The following is a 22,678-nucleotide window of genomic DNA, read 5'->3' on the forward strand; positions in this document are numbered from 1 at the left end:
TATTCGCATTTTGAACAACTGTGTATGGCACGACCAGGCTAAACCACAAAATCAAACCCGAGCCATACTCCTGTGATTGGAATATTTAAACAGCTTTTTCTGAATGCTGCAATAGTCGTAAGGCCAACAACAACAAAAAGTCGGTTTCTGGTCAGCGCGCGCGTCGATTTTAACCATGCGCGTCAACCTTTTTTTCCTTCTTAAAATTGTCCGCTGTAGCTACAACAGCGCCCTCTATTGCCGCACCTCAAATTTTTGTACCAAGGAATGGGGAAATTGCACCAAGGCAAATCATGGAGGGCACAAAGGTTTATGGAGGACACCAATGTATATGAGGACATCAAAAAAGCAAAAAATAGTACCCACCTTGTCTGTACAGTCCAAGCTTAAAAAAAAATTAAAAAAATAATAAAACGCGTCGCCGCATCAATTCTGGAACTTTGGTCTGACCAGAGACCGACTATTTTTTTTTTGCCTAATGCTTTTTTTTTCATTTCAACATAACAGGAAAAAAATGGAAAAATTTCTAACCAGTTAAAATTGCAACCAAACTGACAACAGACTACAGTGCCATACGCTCTTGTTAGGAACGGACTTCTATATCTTTTTAATTGTTAATAACCAAAGGGTATATAATGGATTTGAATGTAAAGTATTTTTTGGAAGTAATATTGTAATGAATGAATTATACGTACAGCTTGGATATTAAAAAAGTATAGCTCACAAAAAGTCTTGAATTTCCAATGCTTTTGTTAAGATTAATGGCGAGACAAATACACAAAACATTTTCACAACAAAATTAATCACACTCCTTCTTCAATACATTGTGATTTTTTTCCTCATTAATTTCATTGGTTTATTTTCTTCACAAGGCTATCTACTAATTCACTCGACAACGGCTGGTTCGTTTGTCGTACAAAAATTACAGCGAAGGTAATTTAATTAATAGAGCAGTGAACTCTATCATCGCAATCATCGTCAATAACACTTTTTGTCATATTTGTGTACAGTGACAACCAGCCTTACTAATATTGTGCCGTCTTGCAGAAATGAAAACAAAAGAAATAATCATGAAAAGGCTTACTATACTTTGCATAAAACATCAATATTATGCACCTATGTATAATGCACAATTTGCAGTTTTCTGCAAAATCTGGCTTCTGGTAATGTGTGTGTAGTACATGTATACAATCCATACTTGTACGCAATGCTTCTTGTCAAATGGAACAAAGCAAATTGTTAGAGAAACAATCTTCTGATAAATAAGCTCAGAGATCTTTTTTAGAAGAGAACATTCGAAACTGCAAGAAGAATTTCTACTGTTCGCGAGACCATGGAAAGGAAATTCAAATTTCAGATGTTACACTGTCGTTAATGATGCAAAATACAAGGAAAAACAGAGAGCAAAAGCAGAACCAAACACATACATTCACTTAAAGAAGTTACACATACAACCAATAGGTAATCAATAAAATCAATTTTGAAGGGTACGATTTAAGGTAGAAATAGCACATTAAGGGAAATTCCTAATTCTGAGGTCCGAAATAAAAAACAAACCAAAATCACTTTTGCAATTGTTTTCCCCACCCTTAGTCACTCTTCATGTTTTGACCACACATTCCCTATCCGTACCTCATGTCCCCTACATACACACCCTTCCCCCATTAATTCGCTTTGGCTCTGATCTGCGCTCGTTTGGCTGTGACTGCCTGGTATCCAGATTTGATGCTGGTAACCGAACAGCGAGACTGACATGTCTCGCACTGGAGAAAGAAAAGACGGTTCTCTTTGTGAAGGAAGGTGTCTGAGGATCTGCAGGTGTGGCAGGTGACATATTCCTCTGTAGAACAAAAAAAAATGCGGAGAAAAAACTTTGTCACTGTAGTGAAGAAAATTTGTATCAACCCCAAGTCCCTACTGTCTTTTACTAATACTGGATCAAGTCCCCCAAAATCCATCAATCACACTGCTTCCAATGCATGCTTTGCTTCAGGCCTCCAGGCCCAAGTCCATCATACTCCATCGATATTTAGTCAGACCAGGCCTGCAGGGCCAAGTCCCCAAATCCACCAAAATGGGGGGATGGATATTGAGAGTTGGGGGGGGGGGGGGGGTTAGAGTTAAAGTTGCATACCACTTGCTCTCCCAAAAAATGCATTTTTTTCTCCAAATGAATTGTCAATTTGAGCATTTTGTTTTAACGAAAAAACTACTTTATTCTAATTTCGGGCATCTTCAACCCTCTGAAAAAGGACATTCCTTTTGTGCACAAATAACCCGCCCTGCGAGAGCCCATTATTGTCTGGCAGCCAATAATTTGAATTTTGTGAAGAAAGAAATCAAAAAGGCCAAGTCAAAAAATAAACCAGTTTCCCACCCGCTTCCTTTAAAAAAGTGAATTTTTTTTTTATTCACACATTATCAATATATTTTGCCAATATATGTCAATATTTTGTCTCTTTATTCGTTACCGACAAAATTGTAGCCATGTAGAAAGGGTTATGGCTCCTTTGGACAAAATTTTTTATCAGCAAAATAAGTCGCGAAAATTGAAGAATCTATCCGACATCTCGGGGGAAAAAAACAACGCCCGCCTCCTTCATTTTTTTAAAAAGGCCGGACAAGAAACTACTTATTTTTTCCTCAGCCTAACTTAACATGGAGTTTTTTGTTCGATGTCTCATTCAGAATCGGATATTACTTAAAATAGCAATTGAAAATACAGATCTATTTTCGGAGCTGAAACTTGAAAATTTCACGGGGAATGCATCTTTACCCCAGAAACCCCTGTTCTTTAATGCATTACATTGTACATTATGTACATGTATTTGTTCCCGTTGAATTCAAAGAATACAGTGAAGGGGTTTTTGGGCAGCAAGGGAATTAAATGGTTGGGCAGTTTGGGGCGGTACAGGAACCAATGTTTAACAGTTTTGGTTCGAAAGCAAAGGGATCGACAAAACCGATAACATTTTAGAAACCCAGTATTGTCTACTTAAGAAATTTGGTTTGGACGACTTACTGATGTATCTTCGCAGGACGTTCTCCACTTGCTTCTGTGTGAAACGGCCCTTGATAATCAACTGGTTGTTGCCATCGATGGAGCCGCTGGTTCCCATCTCAGCAAGGAGGAAGGACAGTAAGTGCTCTGTGGGTCGATGCAGCCTGAAATGCAGAAGAAATCGTAAACAAGGCTGAGTAGAAATCTCATCTGTGGTAATATTAAGTCTTTGTCAGTTACAGGGGAACTTGTTGACATTAGACGTAGCCGTACCTCGTTACAGACACTCTTACAGCTGCAGCTCGTTACAGAAGCCCGCTTCAAACACGGCTTAAGTTTCTTGTGGATAGCAGTGTGGCCCACTTGTAAGAGCCAAATGATGATTGGCATTTCTGAAACCCAGACTTTGCCTCCAGTTTCGGTTTAATCTCCAGCTTCAAAATCATTAATAAGTCTTCAGTGTTCAAACCAAACTGAAATTATTGAAACAGTGGCCTCATATTCAAGGACTCGATGTCTCTGTAGCAAAAGATGGATTGAGGTCCCCCCTCCCATGTCTAGGGCCTAGAAACTGATGTTTTGAAACCCCAAAGTTGGTTCATGAAAGGACATTCCTGCTGAAGACCTATTATCAACAGACTGTTCACGAAAAAAAAATAAAAAAATTATAAATTGTTTTTCTTTCTGGTAATGAAACCAAGGATTCCTCAAAAGTGCCCTAGGTATTGTAGCTCGAAATCCTAAAGAAACCTGTAGAGGGAAGACAGTAAGACGAAGTTACAGTTTTAGATGTGGCAGGAAAACTGCAGAAGAATATTGTGGGTAAAACCGGAATCAGGTAGGGACTGAAAACCCAATCCACATGTGGTCTGGGCAGGAATCGAACCCGGGCCATAGAGGTGGAAGTCGAGGAAAGTAACCACTGCACCATATGGGCTATTCCAGCATTATGAAAGGAAGTGTAATGTCCGTGACAGAGCCAATTAACAATGATATCTAATTCATGATTCAGAGAAATGATCCAAAACTCCTAGTCTGTAATTTCCTTGACCATTACTAGATGATGGATGTATAAGGTTTGAAAAATACCCATGCTGTCTTTCACATAAGTATAATGCAACTGAGTGAGGGTGCAGCGCAGAATCGCTGCTTCACGTCACTGAACTTTCACAAGTCAAAATTTACTCTTCAATCACTTACGTTTTGCAGACGTCTGTGAAATTAACAAAGGAGGTTTTCTTCGTCCCAACCCTGACAACTTGAGGTGGCTTCATGACGAATCGTTTCTTCTCACCGGTGCACATGTCTGGGTTCTTTGCCCTCATGATGTCAAAGACTCTCGTAAGGAGCTGACGGGATAAACACAAAATCAAAACGGATTGGAACTGAGTTTCAATAGTTTAAAATTTGTAATTGATTGAGGTGAAATGTACTCGGGGCAAGCAGGTAGATTCAATCACACTTTACTAATCTCGGCCGTGCTGGTTTCTGTGCAGTGACTCTCTATGTGACACAGTTACTTTAACACTTCATAACTTTATATCCCTTCAGCTGAAACTGACCTGCAGGGTTTTGAGGGGTTTACATATTGCTCTGAGTATTGACTTCCCACTAAGAAGGTTAAAGTATATTTTATTTCAACAACTAAATATTTTTCATTTATTTCCACAACCTTTCCAAAGGTATCAACAGAAAAGCTTGCCAATATTTGAACGACCGCCAGTAGTTCTTTTCCCTTACCTCATCATACATGTAGTCTCTTTCTGTCCCTGCCCACGTCGTGCCGCTTTTATCCTTCATCTCAGAGTTCTCCTCATTTTCTTTATTGTTGCCTTCCAGCGCCTCTGCTTCCAAGTCTTCCAGCTTAGGCTGAGAGAAAGTGACGAAAAAAAGAAAAAAAACTTCACTTTAGTGCAAGTTCGAGTGAAGTTCTGTTTTATTTGTCATTCAGATCAATCAGTGACAAGATTTGATGGACTGTGCAAGACATTTTCAAACATGCACAGAATTATTCACATACCAAAAAGAAAGCTGTCAGTGTTGTAGGCCAGACCCTGCAAGACCATCACAAGAGCATCACAAGAGCATCACAAGAGCATCACAAGCGCATCACAAGACCATCACAAGAGCATCACAAGAGCATCACAAGCGCATCACAAGCCCATCACAAGACCATCACAAGACCATCACAAGTCCATCACAAGACCATCACAAGACCATCACAAGACCATCACAAGACCATCACAAGCCCATCACAAGACCATCACAAGACCATCACAAGTCCATCACAAGTCCATCACAAGACCATCAAAAGGCCTCCAGTCTCAAGTCAAGTCACAAGCTATTCAAATGAGCTTTAGACAAAGGCATTCAATTGTTATTGTTCATCCACTGCTTCTTGTTACTGGACTTGTGACTGGTCTGGTGTCTGGTCTTGTGATGGTCTCGCCTACAACGCTGAAAGCTGTGAAATTAGGACTCTATGAAATATGGACCTATTGGTTGTATTGTGCATGTCTTAGCAGGGTTCCCACAGAAATCTTTAAATAAAATTCCATGACTTTTCCATGACTTTTCCATGACTTTTCCATGACTTTTCCACGACTTTTCCACGACTTTTCCACGACTTTTCCACGACTTTTCCATGACTTTTCCACGACTTTTCCACGACTTTTCCATGACTTTTCCACGACTTTTCCACGACTTTTCCATGACTTTTCCATGACTTTTCCATGACTTTTCCATGACTTTTCAATGACTTTTCCATGACTTTTCAATGACTTTTCCATGACTTTTCAAGGGCTTTCCATGACCTACTTCAACTTTGTTGTGGTATCTTAGGAGCCTAGTTACAATACACTTCCAGACATCACACATAGGCAAGGGACTTGCCGTGCTTTAAATTCTAGGATTTTCCATGACTTTTCCACGACTGTGGGAGCATAATCAGGACAGCGACAGGTCACGTGTGAGGGTTAGAGTCCACATCAGGGAAAAAGAGACCAGATTTCATAGGCGTCCAAATTTCATGCGACACCTAATTCAGCATCGTTCCCGATGGATACGATCTTGCTGTGCAATGTTGGTTTCCATCATGCCTTGCACGATCTTAACCCCTGGATTTGTTTAATGTCCATGTATTTAACACACAACGCAGTTCTTAAAATTTTGAAAGGCTTTTTTTAGGTAGAATCAATCCTTTCAAACATGAGATTACGACGTCACGTTATACAGCACAGATTTATATTAAATGTACGTACCTCTGTCGTCCCTTTACAACACAAGATACAGATTGTTTTGGGAAGAAAACAAAGCTTCCAGAATCCATATCGTACAGGCATTGCGCAGTCTGAAAAAATGTTCGTACATGGTGTGACGTGCAGGAGATAACGAGAGCGCATATATAGGGCATGCAGTCTTCAAAATATGCGCACAGTATGCTCTGAATCGTCAATCAGCGTCATTTTCATATTCTACACGGGCAGCGATTAGTGAAGGAATGCAAATGCAGCCCATGGAGTCGAGGCGCACCTAATTAAGCCCATTTTCCCAAATGAATACCGAAATGTCTTACACTCGCTTTGATATATATTGATTAGTTCTACCTTTTTCTTTTTCTTCTTTTTCTTGGTGAGGGCAAAGTCTAAATCTGCATCAAAGTCGTTGATCTCTGCTGGTGTAGATTCCTTGGCTGCTTCTTGCGTTTCACCATCGGCGGCATTTTCTATCTCCTGTAAAAAAAACACACACACACAAATATAATCCAAAGATGGTCAAATCAGACTGGCTTAAACCTTAGGGCTTAGGGAGGCGGGAGGGGCTGGAGCAGAAGGGTGGGCAGAGGGGTAGGGGGGCCAGAATAAAGGGGTTTGATGAGGATTGTTGATAAGGCCAAAAAAACAATTTCTGCTTCCGATTACATGGCATTCGAAAATAGGGTAGGTAGGGATTTTTTTTTCCAATTTTTTTTGTGTACGATCATATGGAGGTGTCTGCTTACTAAGGGCAAAAGGTAGTAATTGATGGTTTGGGGTGTTTTTTTTCTCATTTTTCCCATGAAACAATTAGGGTAGGGGCTGTCAGAAAAGGGTAGGTAGGGAAACCAGAAGCAGAACTATTTTCTTTTTTGGCCTAAATACTTACAGCCAGTGCATCGTCCATCCCATCCATATCGAATGTCTTCTTCTTTTTCTTCTTCTTTTTGATGCTTAAGTCCAAGTCAAAGTCCATATCTGTTAGCAAAGAATTAGTATTCATAAATCCACAACAACTTTGGCAGACTCTTGATTTGAGTACAATTTTGTTTTTCAATTCAGTTACTACAATTTTGACCAATGCCCTCTAATCAAATTTTACTTCTTAAAACATGAAAATGAATAAAACTGTTGCAAACTGCTTACTGACTGGATTGACCTGAAATATGCAAATAAAAAAATTATACGGCCTAACGTTTCGGTCCTGAGCAGGACCGTGCCTTTTTGGAAGAGCAAAACAAAAATTAGCTATACTGAAAATTGTAAAGTGTGTGAGTACACAAATATTGGAATAATGGTTTCTTTACAAAAAATTTGAAGCATTTTTCTTTCATGTAAATGCATGTGTACTGCAATGATAAACACCAGATATCACACCTCTGATTAGCGTCTTGGTGAGGTAAAGTTACTAAATTATTGCCAAGGGTTTGCTTAGTATCATGCCTACATATTGGTCCTGACATTGATCCTTATTCAATACATCTGATGAAATCATACAAACATGCCATCGATGCAATCTGATGCAATCAAGTGCAATATCACAGACACAAATGCTTGCAGATTAGTTTCACATTCTAAGAACTGAATGGAATGATTAAGTAATATCATTTTAGGAACCTGCTAAATCCAATCGAATTCAACAAAATTAAATTCGACCAAATCTAAACGAGTCTAAACAAAGATGACTTTTCAAAGCTCACGACTATTTCTTTCTTTCTTATTTTAACTGGGTAGCCCATTCAGTGGAATCTACTGATCTCCCATGGGTCCCAGTAAAGAGAAGACAATGTGAAGAAATTACAGTTTTAGAGGTGGGAGGAAAACCCAAGAAGAATGTTCTGAGCAAAACCCACGGAATCAGGCAGGGACTGAAACCCCAATGTACATATTGGCCCAGGCAGGAATCGAACCTGGGTCACAGCGGTGGAAGGCGAGGAAAGTATCGCTACGCCAACCTGACTCCCCTGAACAAGTTCAAATAAAAATATATACATGTATTATTTATAAAAATAGGAGTTGCTGAATTTGGACTGATAAGGGTCCAAAAGGGTAAGGGTTTCATCTGATCAGGCAGACAGGATGAAATTCAATGCACTTTTTATGAAGTTATGAAATCACTCTGATAAACAGTTTATTCCAATTTCTATTTTGGGGGGGGGGGGTAGGTACAAGATATTACATTAATTTAAACCCCCTCAGGGTTCCTCAGGACTACCCTGCTAAATCCAACAGAGTCCAACAGTTACTTCCTGCTCAATCCAACAGAATCCAACTGTGCGTAATTTTTAATTGTCTGCTGGATCCACCAGAGTCCAACTTGGCATTATTCATCAGTACCCAACAGAATCTAACTCTGAATATGTACGTGTACATTTGTACAAGAGGTTTACTGCTCAATCCAACATGCTCCATCATGTTTATGATATAGTTGGAGCCTGTTGGATTCAGCAGGGTAAGAGTTAAGAATTCGATTTCTACCTTCCGATTTCTTCTCCGTCTCGTTTGTGTCTGTGTTCTTGGGTGTGTCATCCTTTTCAGGTGCCTCTGTGCTCTCCTGTGTGTCCCCACCGCCCTCTAATGCTGCCTCCAGATCAAAAGGCATCTTCTTCTTCTTCTTTTTCTTCTTCATCGTCGGGTCAAAAATCTGCAGGGAAATTGTACCGGATATTTTCATGTTGTTGCAGGATTCAAAAGTATTCATCAGTCAATGCATTCACATTCAAATGTGTATCTATAGTCCGACTAGTATTTAGGGTTTTATGACAAGCAAAAAAAAATAATTGGGGGGCCGTTTTCCGTTTTGATAAGACGTAGACCCAGCTTAGGACCAGTCTAGCAGTAATCATGGTATCATGGATTTAAGTCTACATCCTCGGTCCAGTAGACTTCAAGGAATTCGGGGGGGGGGGGGGGGGGGGATGAAATTCAGGATGAACAGGTGAAAGAAGTAATTCAAAGATCGAGTTATTTGGGGTCCTCCTAAAATGCGTCAACAAGCGTCAACTGGCATCAACAAGCATCAATGGTCGTCAACCCAAACAAATTTTGTATAAGTTTCGGAACATCATTAAAAGCTTTATAATGGTAGGAAGAGCAACAAAGACCACCTTTACTTCAGCATAAAAATTAAAGTTAAAATTGTTCCAATTTTTTTTTTTCAATGCGAAACGTACGACAAGTTTGTCGAGTTAGTAAAACGGAAATAAAGTCTAAGAACCATTCGCTTGATAGTCTGGTTGCAAGAGCCAAAGATCCCGATGTTGAATAGGCCCTACTAAATATTAGGTCAGGGAACCATCATGACGGTCGACTGCCGTAACAATAGCCACTGCGTTTTGTCATGTTTGTTAACGGCATTCGCCAACTTACCGCTTCGTCTTCGGCCATTTCGACGGATGTAGTCTGTCAGACTCAGATATAACAATATCTTGTTGATCGTTACTACATGTATTAAGCCTTATGTGTTTTGTAGAATATTTCTGCTGTCTCTCTGGTTCGTCGCCGGATTGTCGCCTGCCTCAGATTTATGCGCAGTAAATTTACGTGAGAAACGTGCGGTGAACTGCATGCGCATGCACTGACATATGGCCCGTTGGTAAACATCAATGATAAGCGAATTTCCAATGTACAAGTTAGGGAACCACGGAAAGAAGCCGACATGAAGTTGTCCAACCCAGACTCCAAACTATTCCTATAGCATTACCACTCCTCCATGGTACCCGACTGTACTGAATTGCATCATTTTTTTTCAACTCCTCTAATTTGCAATATAGAGGGGGCTATTGCAATAAATCGGCGCCTCCAACGTCTGGTTCAGGCAGGCAGGCAAAATCTCGCTTGGGCTCCCGCACAGCACAATTCAAACGCAGGGATTATGAAATGTATCCCTCTAGTTTTATACTTCAGTATGCATCCTCATCTTGCATTATTGACAGTTTTTTTAAAAAACCTACATGACCCCATCCGACCCGAACCACCCCACCCAACAAAACCAAACAAACCAAACCAAAGACAACAAAACAAACCAAAAAAACCAAATGCAAACAACTACAGATAATTGTTCTTTATTTGTCATAACTGAAATGTTTTTCATATTCGCCAATTCGCGACTGATGGTACATGTACATCGGAAAAGTCAATTTCAATTAAAACAAAAGAAAGTTTGTCATGGTGCATCATTGATTTCGAATTTGTAATTGTTCACTTCCAAGTAACTAACACGGTGAATCACCAACACACTCTATTATGAATGTGTAAAGAAGATTGGCTGAAATATATTGAGAAAATTTAGATTTTACACTGGGGTTTTATACCCTTCGCCAACATATTTTATAAATACAGTGTTGTCCCAAGTGATTGTGAGAAAAAATTCATAAGCTTCACTTAGATTATCCCACTCTGGGCTATCAAGGAAAGAAGAAACATAAGTTAAACTTTGTTTGCTACACTCTCCAAAACCTTCAATTTGCAAAATTTACTTGTGGCTTGAAGAGAGCAAGGATTTTAATGCAGTTATAACTTATACTTGCAAAATTTGGTTTTTTTTAGTGGTTCAAGTACATGTATACCTTTACTAATTTCTAGACTTTAGTATATGCTTCTCTCCACCCAGGAGTAAATGGGTACCTGTGAGGGCAGAGATGGTTATTGTGATTGAATTAGCTTCCTTGCGCCTAACAGGCTGCATCGAGCTGTATACTCCTCAGGGAGCTGAGATGGTATTTGGAATGTTTCATGGGCCCAATGAGCAGGGGTAATAATGATGTAGCGCCTTGAGCACCAGTCCTGGTGGATACGTGCGCTTTATAATTACCCACTATTATTATTACCTTGTGTGATATTTTTTGTTCCAACTTCTGCAGTGTTATTTCTGTCTGAACAAAGAAAAGGATTGGAGATAAATTATGTGTACATGTACTTTATATATTATTAACAAAGTGTGTTTGAAAGAGACGTCATACACTTCACGACTCAGTTTTACTAAAGAGTCCTCGTTTTGTTTATTTTTTGCGGCCCTTTTTGGGCCTGACTTGGTTGGGGTTTCTCCTATGATGGGCTGCATTGCTATCAAAGCTTCGTACTCCAAGTTGGGCCGACTTGCTGGTGGTGTCTTTCAGAGCGAATGGAGAATTGCCGGTGATGAAGTCAGTGTTGAAGACGTCCGTAGTCATCTGGGCCTTACGAGAAAGACGATTATGAGGAATCGGCTGGTCTTCTACCAAGACAGGATTATCAGCATGCTTGCCTCCCTTGGGCATAGGAAGTGGGTACTGGGTTAAAAGAAAAGAATTGAATATAAATTAAGGAAACATACATGTACAAATCTGTGCTCATTTCTATTAACTATAAACAAAAAGGTCAGTGGTTCTGTAGGTAGAGCACCGGAACGGCAATCCAGAGGTCACAGGTTCGAACCCCTCTCCAGTCAATTTCTTTGTTCAACTTTAAACAAATTATTATAATACACGTAGTCAGTTTCCTTTGATGGTTTATTTGTAAAATAAGAATGAAACAAAAGCAGATAATCCAAACAAATAATGTAAAGGCTTATAATTATAGTAATCATTATAATATTCTGGATTGTAACCAATGCATAAATGGATAAAAAAATTAAAATTATGATGAAGTTTTTACTTATTTCTAGACTTTAGTATCATGCAGAGTTTTGTGAATTTCCCGCTTACCTTCAGGCCCCTCTTGTTCATGACCTTGCGATGCGAGAGATGAATGCGTTGGCTGCCATCTTCCTCAGTTGTCACGGTGACTTTGTCTAATGTCCTGTTGCCACAGTGCGGACAGAATACTTTAGTCATGTTGTTGGTACGTCTGTAGGTAGTTGTAAAGAAGTAAGGGAATAAATGTGTGCTCCGGAGGTTTTATCACTCTGTTTAATACCACTTAGAGTCTAGGTGCTGATAATTACCCGAGCCGGAGGCGAGGGTAATTATCAGCACCCAGACTCTAAGTGGTATTAAACAGAGTGATAAATACCGACGGAGTACATATTTATTCCCATTCATAAATACCTTTTCGGTAAAAAAAAATCATATAATTCGTGCAAAACATCCCGATTTTGTTCAACAAATTCACTTTATGCTTTTTGAATCATCCCTCCTGCAAAATAATGGAGTGTTCAGCTGGCGAGTAAGATGAAAACAACCCTTTTATGGAGATTGACGCGCGCGTATGATGTTCTATGCGATGTCGCGCAGAACGCACCTGGGGCGTTGCGTTTTGAATTTAGAACTATAAAATTCTAACTCCCTGGTAGTGTTGCGCATGCCTACGTGAGGATTGTGAACGTTCAACCAATTAAACGATAAGAGGCACTGGATTTTTAGGAGTCCACATTTTATTGTGACACTGGAAAAGTGTTTAAGACCAGCTAGCCATGTCTTTATCATCCGTTTAATACCGGCCACGTGACGGGCTCTCGACCAATAGGAATGGCTAAACTGTCTGAGGTATTTATGAATAGTGGTTTAATTATTGTAAACAATATACACAAATACCCTGATAACTGTCTCTTGTCTGAAACACTAGCTTACAGTTTTTGAATCTCAAAAATTATGCCCAAAATATAACGTTACTCTCAAGAACTTTCAAAAATCTTTTAGGAAACACAAAAACTGGCTATTATCACTTGACAACAACATCTGTTCTGCTGTTTTGAAACTTATGAACGTGTATGAGTTGTAATAAATATCATTCTCTCTTTTCCCTTGCAGTTGATAGCAGGGATGGAGTCGAGCCCATCACAAGACTGTCACCAGTCCAGTCACAAGTAAATCACAAGTCCAGTCACAAATAAACAGTGGATGAACTATTACAAAGGAATGCCTTTGTCAAAGCTCATTTGAATAGCTTGTGATTTGACTTGGGACTGGAGGACTTGTGATGGACTTGCAGGGACTTGTGATGGACTCAACTACATCCCTGGCTGGTAGGCTGGGGGAGATGGGGGGTTGGACTCACTTAAAGCAGCTGCGGCATCTTAGCACAAAGCTCTTGGCTGTCTTAATCAACATCCCCTCCACAGAAAGGACTGGAATTCCCATATGGATCAAAACGTTCTGCAATATGAAAAGAGACAGACAAATCTCAACATTATCAAGTTGAAATGGTTAGTCATTTTAGTTTACCTCCACTATAAACCGCAGTTCATGTAGGCATGCCAATGAATAGAAAGCGACAGGCATAATTGTCTGCCCTTGCTCATGTTCATAAATAAAGGATTTCTGATTAAAATAAATTAGGGGGGGGGCTAATCAGCAGGAGCTGAATTGCGGAGGACGCTGCTACAATGTGCTCGAGCAGAAGGCATGTAAAGGCAGTAACTAGGCAGCCGCCATACGACCCATATCTAACCACGGAGCACAGCCAGAGATCGAAAGTGTTGATTTTTGCGAAAAGAGGAAAGCCAGCGAACCTTGACAAATTTCCTCTTGGCACAGGAGAGAATCAATGACCAACTCTACTCTCATATGACCCGTGCCGGGAATTGAACCCGGGCCACAGCAGTGAGAGGTGAGTGCTATGCACTGTGTGCCACCCATGTAAACCATGTTCAGGCTTTTACAGTATTAAGGATAAGCTCCCCATGAATTACATTTTTTCTATGGAAAAACCCTCAAATGAATAACGTATGATGTCTTTTTACCTGCATGGCAAAATCTGCCGTCATACAGCCGACGATAACACCGTCTGCTGTTTCCTGGTCACTCCTCGTACCTTGGCGTATCTTGCTAATATTCCCTGGTGTTATCCATCCTTCCTCGCCATCTAAACCATCACCATGGTTACCTGCATCCTCCGCCTCCGCATTACTGTCATCCTCATCGCTGAGGTTGTCAATGTTCTCCTCTTCGTCTTCAAGCATGGATTCTGACGCCACTGCCTCCTCCTGAGCTTGGTTGCTGTTTTCTGATGACAAACTATCTAACTTTGACTCCTCACAATTCTTGGGAGCATCAATGTCAATATTGATCTCATCTGCGTCTTTCAGTCCCTTCCCTTCTAAATTGTCTTCTTTTGCTTCGAGTTCTGTCCTTTCGTCTCCATCTTCCTCTTCCTCTGCCTCGACTGCCAGTTTGCTCATTGTGAGTTCAATGTCACCATCTTCCTTGTTGTCTTTGGGAAGACTTGAGTCAGTTTCTTTGGTCGCTGATTGCTCATCCTCACCTGTTTGACTTGTGGTTTCCTAAATAATGCGACAAAAATTTAAACAGTTTAAATATTTGGCAGTGAGCTTCATATCGCCATTGTCATTTTCCTTTTTCCCAAGAAGACACCATGTATTTTCAATTGATTTATGTAACTTATGTTCTCTTCAAAACTCCTCTTTCATAATGGAAACAAGTGTTTATTTTCTCGTTTTCTTTTATGTAAAGATGGTTTATAAAAACAAAATTTGATAACAGCTTAAGATGCTAAGTAATGGTGCAGCTGCATTCTTTGAGACTTTTATCGGACATTCATTTTTTTCGAGCAAAAAACTTGTTCAAGCTTTGAAACATTAAGACTCTGCCTATTCAAATATTCACCGTAAGTACCTTAAATTTGCCAAAAAGTACAAATCTTTGGTGGCTTGATTTTGATGAATTCAGACCAGCAGTCAAGGCACTTCCACTTTACATGTGGATTTATGTCCCAGGTTTTAAGTACAACGAATGTGTCATTTTCACTTTTGCTGATTGCGCAGATTCAGGGAACTCCAGCGCAAAATGAACAGAAAAAAAGAGTAAACGAGGCTTTGCCACCTGAACCGCGAAGAGCGAACCATCCTGCTTCGCGGTCAATCAACTCGTGAACGATCACCTTGTGAACAACTCATAAACACACACATCTTTAGCGCTGCTTAGTATAGTGGTGATGTTAAATCCTGATGACCAAAACACACTTTGAACGTACTTACCTTTGGTGGAAGGTAAAAACCCACAATGTCAGTAGCTTTCACCAGCGGCCTTGTGTTGCAAGTTAATGTCACCTGCATAGTAGGACAAAGACAGAAACAGCGCCTGTTTAAAAAGCAATTGTCTACAAGGTTACCTGAACCCTAAGGATAGACTCTGTTCAATGTTTGAATTTTGTTGTAATGATCTGCTGCAGTAATTACATAAGTTGAAAGGTTTTGCAAAAATTAATGACAGGGTTCCCAGCACTTTGTGAAAACAAAAGTCCCTGTTGTCCCTGATATTTCCTTCAGAAATTTCAAAATTCTGTGAGAATTTTCTGTGAGAAACTTTATTGAGGTTGTTGGGAAGTGAAAAGGTGGTGTAGCACAGCCAATTGCCATTGTCTGGAGAGGGGTGTAATATTCACATGACAGAAAGAGTAAATAAGTCACCATGGCCAGTCAGTCAGTAAACACAATTTGGACGCATGGCACAAAACGCACACATGCCAACTGGCGAAAAGTCAGTAACTGTCAAATTCCTGGAGTTTTCCTTGATTGTTGGCGTTTTCCTCAAATTCCCTGAGTTTTCCCTGACTAGAAAAATGAAATCTCATTTTCAAGGTTTTTCCCTGGTTGAAACCCTAAATGAAACATTTGGAGATTACTGGAAGTGCAGCTTACTGTAGGAACTACTGCTGCCTTTTTGTGTGAAGTTAGACTAGGTCCTTTTGTAATTGCAACAAGGACTGCTGACCCTTAAAACTCAATCCTCCAAAGTCCTCGGGCAGATTTGAAGGATTTTGGAGGATTGAGACTGAATGCAACATACAATTTTGGAGGATTGAGGAGGATTGAGGGCACATGGACATTCAGTCCCAGTTGATTTTGGAGGATTGAGACTGATTGCATTTTGAGAGGCAGGGCTGTTGAAGGATTTCAAAGGATTGAGGCAGTGGGTATCCTTCATTTGAGCATAAATGCAAAATTGTGGAGGATTTTGGAGGGTTGAGGATGGTTCCTGGGAAAAAAAGGCCTGGGGGTTAAGGTTAAATTTCTATACATGTTTCAGAAGTAATCCAGTCAACGGAGTAACAACCAAGTATATGTTACACACTAGAAATGATGGTAAGACATTGTTACCTTCTTTTCAGGGACCAGCTTGAGATGTTCAGTGCCACAGTGTTCCTTAGTCAACTGATAGGTCAGCGCTAGGACCTTGACATCTACAGACGACAGACTGCGATAATCCCCGGTCTTCTTTGAAAAATCCGAGACTGAAAAGATATTCCAGAAATATGTAAACAGACACCATTAGAAATGCCAGAGTGAGGTATCATTTATGCTGCCATATTAGTGAGCACTGCCATATTGCCAAAATAATTATTTTGAAATTGTCCCAGCTTCCTTTTATTTATGAGTTGTATATTTTTATATTAACAACTTTTTTGTTTGTCAAATAAACCACACAAAAACTGACTAGGCCCATTATAATAAATTTCAGTTTAACAAAGAAATTGACTGGAGTGGGGTTTGAACCTGCAGGTTCTGGATTGCCGTTCCGGAGCTCTACCAACTGAGCTATCCAGCCCTATGTTGGCCGTTCCCCAGTTTGTCAATGTCTTTGTTCAAGGGGCGCTAGTCAGAAGCCATAAACCCATGTAGCCAGGGGTCACGCCCGAAGTCACGATGCTAGCATTATTAGCAATTTTGCTAACCTGGGAAACAGCAAACAGGGATCTAGAGAGGTCGCAGTCAAATTCTTTGTTCGACTTTTAAAAAAAGTTTTTGATTTGATGACAAGATTAAAGACCAGACAGAGGACAGTACCAACATACGCATTTATCAGTCCACTAAAGTTGCAGGAAATATGCAGAGTAAATAGGTGCAGAATTTTTTTTTTCATTTGAAATGAATGCATCTTGAAGTCAGTCAAAAAATAATAAATAAATAATAAATAAAATAAAAAAAATAACAGCTCTCTATCTGTTGGCTCCTTACTGATTTGAAGGCATTCTGGTGAGGGGTCACGATACTTGAGGTCATAAGGCAAGACAGCCAGCCGTTGCCTTGTTGCAGCATCTTTAATCTCCCTCACCACTCCTTGGGTTGTATAGACATTCTCCGCAATGTCCTGGAAAATGACAATGTGATATTAAATATCGAGCATGAAAGTTTGTTTCCAGTCCCATTATTAAATCAAGTAAACGGAAAGGTGCCTTTTTGGGACTTAAAGGGAAAATACAACATTTGCAAACATCAAAAAATAAAACTACCAAATCATTTTGAAATACCTTGCTGGACTATTAGTGAATGACAGTGTAAAGCATCCTGTAAAATCATGGCACCTGGTATACTGTCATTTTCAAGAAAAGTGGTATTTTTGTATCAATTTCCAACGCTGATCGGCCGATCAGCGTTGGAAAAAACTGGCTTTTTTTCAAATACTGGCCCCAGTTGACCATCGCACTTGTTTGCAATCGATTACACACCTATGAACGGGTACAAGCCAGCTAGACTGGTTCCCTGACCTTACAATTCCCCAATATATGTGTAAACTGCTCTGTTTCTTCTTAAATGGAGTCAGGGAACCAGACTACAGGGAAATGATTGTTTTTCTTGGTTTTTATAGCATTTTCGAACCCAAAACCTCAAAAAAGTCAGTGTAACTATATTGCTATATATTTCCAACCCCCCAATTCCATCCATTTCTGAAAATTACAGCAAAAGCAAATGATGTATATTCCCTTTAAATTAACGAGCTCGTATTAGGAGCTTGCGACACTGTCACTGTGTCTTTATCAACTGGTGTTGTTGAGCAGGCGCGGATCCAGGGGTGGGCCGCGGGGGCACGTGCCCCCCGTCAAATTTAGTCCACAAAAAAATAAAATGAATAAAACAGGGGGAAAAAGAGGGGGAGGAGAGAGAAAAGGAGGGAAGGAGGAGGGCAACCTTCTAACAAAAATACCGGCGCCGATATTAAACATCAGCGGCCTGCAAAAATTGTGTACTGGCCGTATGACACAGTACTGGGAACTCGAAAAGCTTCGAAATAAACCGCGATCCCACCGTACGTACTCCATACGTAACCCTGCATAGTATATCGGTTTATGAAATGCGATTCATATGAGCGTATGTACCGGTACGAAAAACACGCTCGTGTCTGAGCGCATCATACACGTTGTACGCTGCTCTTTGGACCACACTATTAGTAAAGGGGTGTGTTTTTGTAAGAACAATTTGCCAGCATTTCTTCCACGCGCTTTCAAGGAGTCCAAAACAGTCAGTTTCCGTAGAAAATTTCCGTAGAAAATCTTATCTTATTGATAAACTGATAATTTAAACTTGATACAAAACATTAGAAAGCATGCAAAAGTTTACAAACTAAGTCTATACAATTCCGTTCCAAAAATAAAATGCACGAAAACGATTATGCAGACGAAAATGGTTATCAAGTGAAAAACAGAATAAACTTAAAAGGCTTGTTAAAGCAAGAGTGTATATTAAACCAATGAAAAAAATGCTTATTTAACTTTAAAAATTTTGCTCAAATAACTCAGGAAAAGAGGGGCCAGGAATCGCCTCAGATTGCACCACAGAGCATCCAATTATCAAAAATTTTCCGGGGCCCTTAAGCGGGCCCTGGCCCCACGCCGAAAGACATTCGCACTCCGCATTATTAGTCCTCGGGGCAGATCTCCCGACGCATCCTTAAAACAGTTTTCAAACTAAGCCTATCCATTTCCTTTCAGAATAACATGCAAGAAAATTATTATTCAGTCGAAAATACCTGGTTATCGAGTGAAGAACAGAAGAAACTTAACTAGGCTTGTATTAAGAAATACAAGAGTACAATTTTAAACCAATGAACAAAAAATTAAAAAAAACACATGGTGTTACCACAAACCGAAGCGATAATGAAAACAAAAATCCTCCAATCTTCACAACATGTTGCTGAAATGGGGCCAGGAATCGCCTCAGATTGCACCACAGAGCATCTCTGGAATCAAAAATTTCCCGGGGCCCTTCAGTGGGCCCACGCCCCGAACCTCACGCCGTAAGACACTGCCCCGCGTTCGCATTAGTCCTTGGTCCCAGCCCATCGCCCGTTGCAACAGTTTACAATCTGAGTCAATACAATTCCTTTTTTTTTAATACAATGCAAGAAATTATGAAGACGAAAATACATAGTTTGCACATTTAAAGTGCACAGTAGCTTAACATTTGTAAAAACAAGAGTATATATTTTTTTGAATCCTTGTAAGCTTAACAACTTTTGCTCAAATAATTCAGGGGAAAAGGGGCCAGAAGTCGCCTCAGATTGCACCACAGAGCATCTAGAATCCAAAATTTCCCGGGGCCCTTAAGCGGGCCCCGGACCCCACGCCGTAAGGGCTTCGCGCTTCGCGCTCGCATTATTATTCAGAGCAATATGCTCTAAAAGTGTGCCCCCCGTCTAAAGAAATCCTGGATCCGCGCCTGTTGAGGCCCTTTTTTTTAACAGATGGGGAGAATTCCAAAAATGGACATCACTAATATTTCCCTGCAGTGACCTATCAGCCATCAGAAAGCGATAACATGTCCTAAAAAGTCAAATTTAGCAGGTAAATATATAAAATAAGCATTTACTGAGAAAACACAAGTGGAATTTTTTAGACCAGTCTCATAGGTTTGTGCACACGGTGTTAAGTGATGTTCAGATATGGAACTCTTTCCATAGATTTCTTAAGTTTCAGGTTTATAATTTTTAAGGCCAAAAAAATTAGTTCTGCTTTCACTTACATGGCATTTGAAAATAGGGTAGGTAGGTAGGGAATTTAGAGGGGGGGGGGGCAATTGTTTTTGTGTACGATCATATGGAGGTGTCTGCATGTAGTAAAGGGTATAACTAAAAGGTAGTAATTGATGGTTTTTGTTTTTTCCCCCTCATATTTCCCCCCACTAAATAAGGAAGGGGCTGTAAAAATAGAGTAGGTAGGGTAACCAGACGCAGAACTTTTTTTTTTTTTTTTGGCCTAATCAAATTGTTCTTCATAACTTTTTAAGTAGATTTTATTTTCTTCTTTGAAATCAGTCATGTCACACTGTCAGTGCCTTTTCTTTTGGCTAAATTTGAGTATTTTTAAAAGGTAGTGGATATTTTGCCGGAGGTAATGACGGCAAACTAACGATTACTAAAGGTTTGCCGGCGGCAATCCATATCAACAGAGGGCGCTGTACTCTTTAAAATAGGGCTGAATTATAACATGTATTAAATTCCCACCAAAAGTTGTGTAGCACGTTTGGTGTAATGGTTAAGCAAAGGCTCTAGTAAGCGGGATGACTCGCGTTCGATTCCGACCGCACCACATTTTTAAGTTTTTTTTTCTCATCCCCAAATAAATAAGAATATTCTTCTTTTATTATTTTAACATGTCTCAAACATTTTTTGCAGAGTATTACATTTTCTTTTTCAGATTTGTGGCTCTGGAGGATTTTTTTTAAAAGGGAAATAAAGTCCGAATTTATAAAATGGTCTGAATCCCATCTTGTGAATACGAGGTAACAACGATAATTTTGGCATGGAGCCAGACTAAAACTTGTCACCGCAAAATGTTTTAAGTACAAAAAAACAGTAACTGCGCATGTTCAGTGCATATCCGGCAAACTAACGTTTACTAAAGGTTTGCCGTCTCCGGCAAAATATACACTGCCTTTTTAAAATGTAAAGTTCTGTAAGGGAAATAAAGTCCGAGAACCATTCGGTTGATAGCCTGGTTCCAAGAGCCAAAGATCCTAACGTTGAATTCTAAAGTATTAGGTCAGGGAACCAGACGGTCAACTGCCGTAACAATAGCCACTGTGTTAAAAAAAAATTCTGCCGATTTTTGATATGCTATTTGCCTATTGCTAAACAAGTAAGGCCGTTTTTTTTTAATTACTTGGATTACGGAATTTTTGGGTCCCCATTTCCGGCGGCGAGCGGGAAATGAAAAAAAAAAAAAAAAAAAAAAAAAAATGGGGGCGCCCTATCATCCAACATGGCGGCGCCCATAGAGACATGAAGAAACAAAAACGGGCACGAGAATGAACAGTCACCCAATTGGTGGATCAGATCCGGCAATTGCAGGATCACGATCAGATGGGAACGCAAAAGGTGGATCTGATCCGGCAATTTGACCTGTTAACATCCGCCCGGTGCACGAGTGGCGCGAAAATGTTGCGGTCTCATGAACGAAGAAACACGTTTTCAGGCGTGTAGCTCATGTGGACATTTCCAGCGTTTACAACATGCACAATAAACAACCGCTGAACTACGGGCTAGCACCGCGCATGCAAAAGCGCACGTGGTATCCTAAAACTACACTATAGGCCTTATTTTTGTTGCGTGTTCGTCCATTACTAAACCTTTTTCATTCCTGAAATTTTACTTATTTTTCCATCCATAAATGACTCCACACTCACCAAAAGACTTCACTTTGGCACAGAATCATTGAAAAGCTTACGAGTATGCGATGGGAATAGTGCCGATAACGCGGTACGTACGGGGGTGACAAATCTGAAGTATTGATTATAGAAAATTGGAAAATGATGTCGTAGTACATCATGTGACCGTTTCTAACCAATGAGAAGCTTCAGAACCAGGGAATCCCTTATCGATGCATTGGTTTCTGCCGTGATGTCACACGTGAGCGGCTCTGTTGGATTTCACCTTTTAATTTATGCACGCACGGATCCTCTACGGATCCGTGATTTATGTTGGTGAATTCGCGTAATTTTTGTCTGTTAATTCTGATAGTGCTGTTTGAAAACTGACCCATCCTGGCCTAGCATGCAACCATGCAACAATGGCACTCCCACAGAGCGCGCGTAATTCCGAACTCAGTGACCTTTCGGACCCAACATTTCCTTACGAAAAGGTGGATCAAGCATAAGTGGGAACGCGACTTGCGGTTTCGTTGCGGTAAGATAACGATCACACCAAAATGCCGGATCTTGATCCGCCTTTTTCCAAATCAAGTGGGAACGCGGTGTATGTCATGTCGTTCGATCAAACCAGTACTAATACTATGGTTTACAGGCCTGGACAGCGCGCAATATAGAGTTTTTTGTACAATAGGCACTTTTTTTCTTTTTTTCTTTTTTTTTTTTTTTGGGGTAGTCAGAATCGACAATTTCCGGCGGCGATTTTTTTAATTTTTTTCAAAATTCCGATTTTTTCCGGCGGCGATTCCGTAATCCAAGTAATTAAAAAAAAAACGGCCTAACGTGGGTTGGTATATATTGTCATGATTGTCCGGAAACTAGGCAGGTAAAGCAGATAAGAAAACAGAGCAAAAACGAATTCCTCTTATTACAAATCTGTCCCAATATGACGAACAATTAGAGCCCGATTAAATAAAACAATGTCAAGCAAAATCTACTCACCTGCAACTGAATATTTTTGAAGAAAGCCACAGTGTCAACCACAACGTGCTTTGCCATGTTTTTCGCCATCTTTACCAATAATTATCACCAGGCGACCGATGGAGGGCGCTGTTTCATTCGTCC

The 22,678-nt window shown here is 40.1% G+C and overlaps 2 protein-coding genes across 2 annotated transcripts; both read right to left on the minus strand.

The window, feature by feature from the left end:
• Positions 1–482: 482 nt before the first annotated feature.
• LOC119737887 (eukaryotic translation initiation factor 2 subunit 2-like) lies at positions 483–9,858 on the minus strand. Its single transcript, XM_038212531.1, has 8 exons — positions 9,625–9,858; positions 8,734–8,899; positions 7,145–7,233; positions 6,607–6,732; positions 4,742–4,870; positions 4,202–4,350; positions 3,023–3,165; positions 483–1,840 (listed from the first exon to the last, which is right to left on the minus strand). Exons 1-8 carry the CDS (start codon positions 9,640–9,642, stop codon positions 1,665–1,667), a joined length of 996 nt encoding a protein of 331 aa, XP_038068459.1. The 5' UTR covers positions 9,643–9,858; the 3' UTR covers positions 483–1,664.
• Positions 9,859–10,303: 445 nt separating this feature from the next.
• On the minus strand, positions 10,304–22,652 carry LOC119737617 (RNA-binding protein NOB1-like). The gene is made up of 8 exons (XM_038212081.1): positions 22,556–22,652; positions 17,150–17,282; positions 16,292–16,425; positions 15,170–15,241; positions 13,916–14,455; positions 13,231–13,328; positions 11,940–12,081; positions 10,304–11,525 (listed from the first exon to the last, which is right to left on the minus strand). The coding sequence occupies exons 1-8, from the start codon at positions 22,622–22,624 to the stop codon at positions 11,256–11,258; spliced, it is 1,458 nt and encodes a 485-aa protein (XP_038068009.1). The 5' UTR covers positions 22,625–22,652; the 3' UTR covers positions 10,304–11,255.
• Between the last annotated feature and the right edge of the window lie 26 nt (positions 22,653–22,678).

The sequence above is a fragment of the Patiria miniata genome, unplaced genomic scaffold, assembly GCF_015706575.1.
Source record: "Patiria miniata isolate m_02_andy unplaced genomic scaffold, ASM1570657v1 HiC_scaffold_3, whole genome shotgun sequence".
In the NCBI taxonomy this organism is placed as follows: domain Eukaryota; kingdom Metazoa; phylum Echinodermata; class Asteroidea; order Valvatida; family Asterinidae; genus Patiria; species Patiria miniata.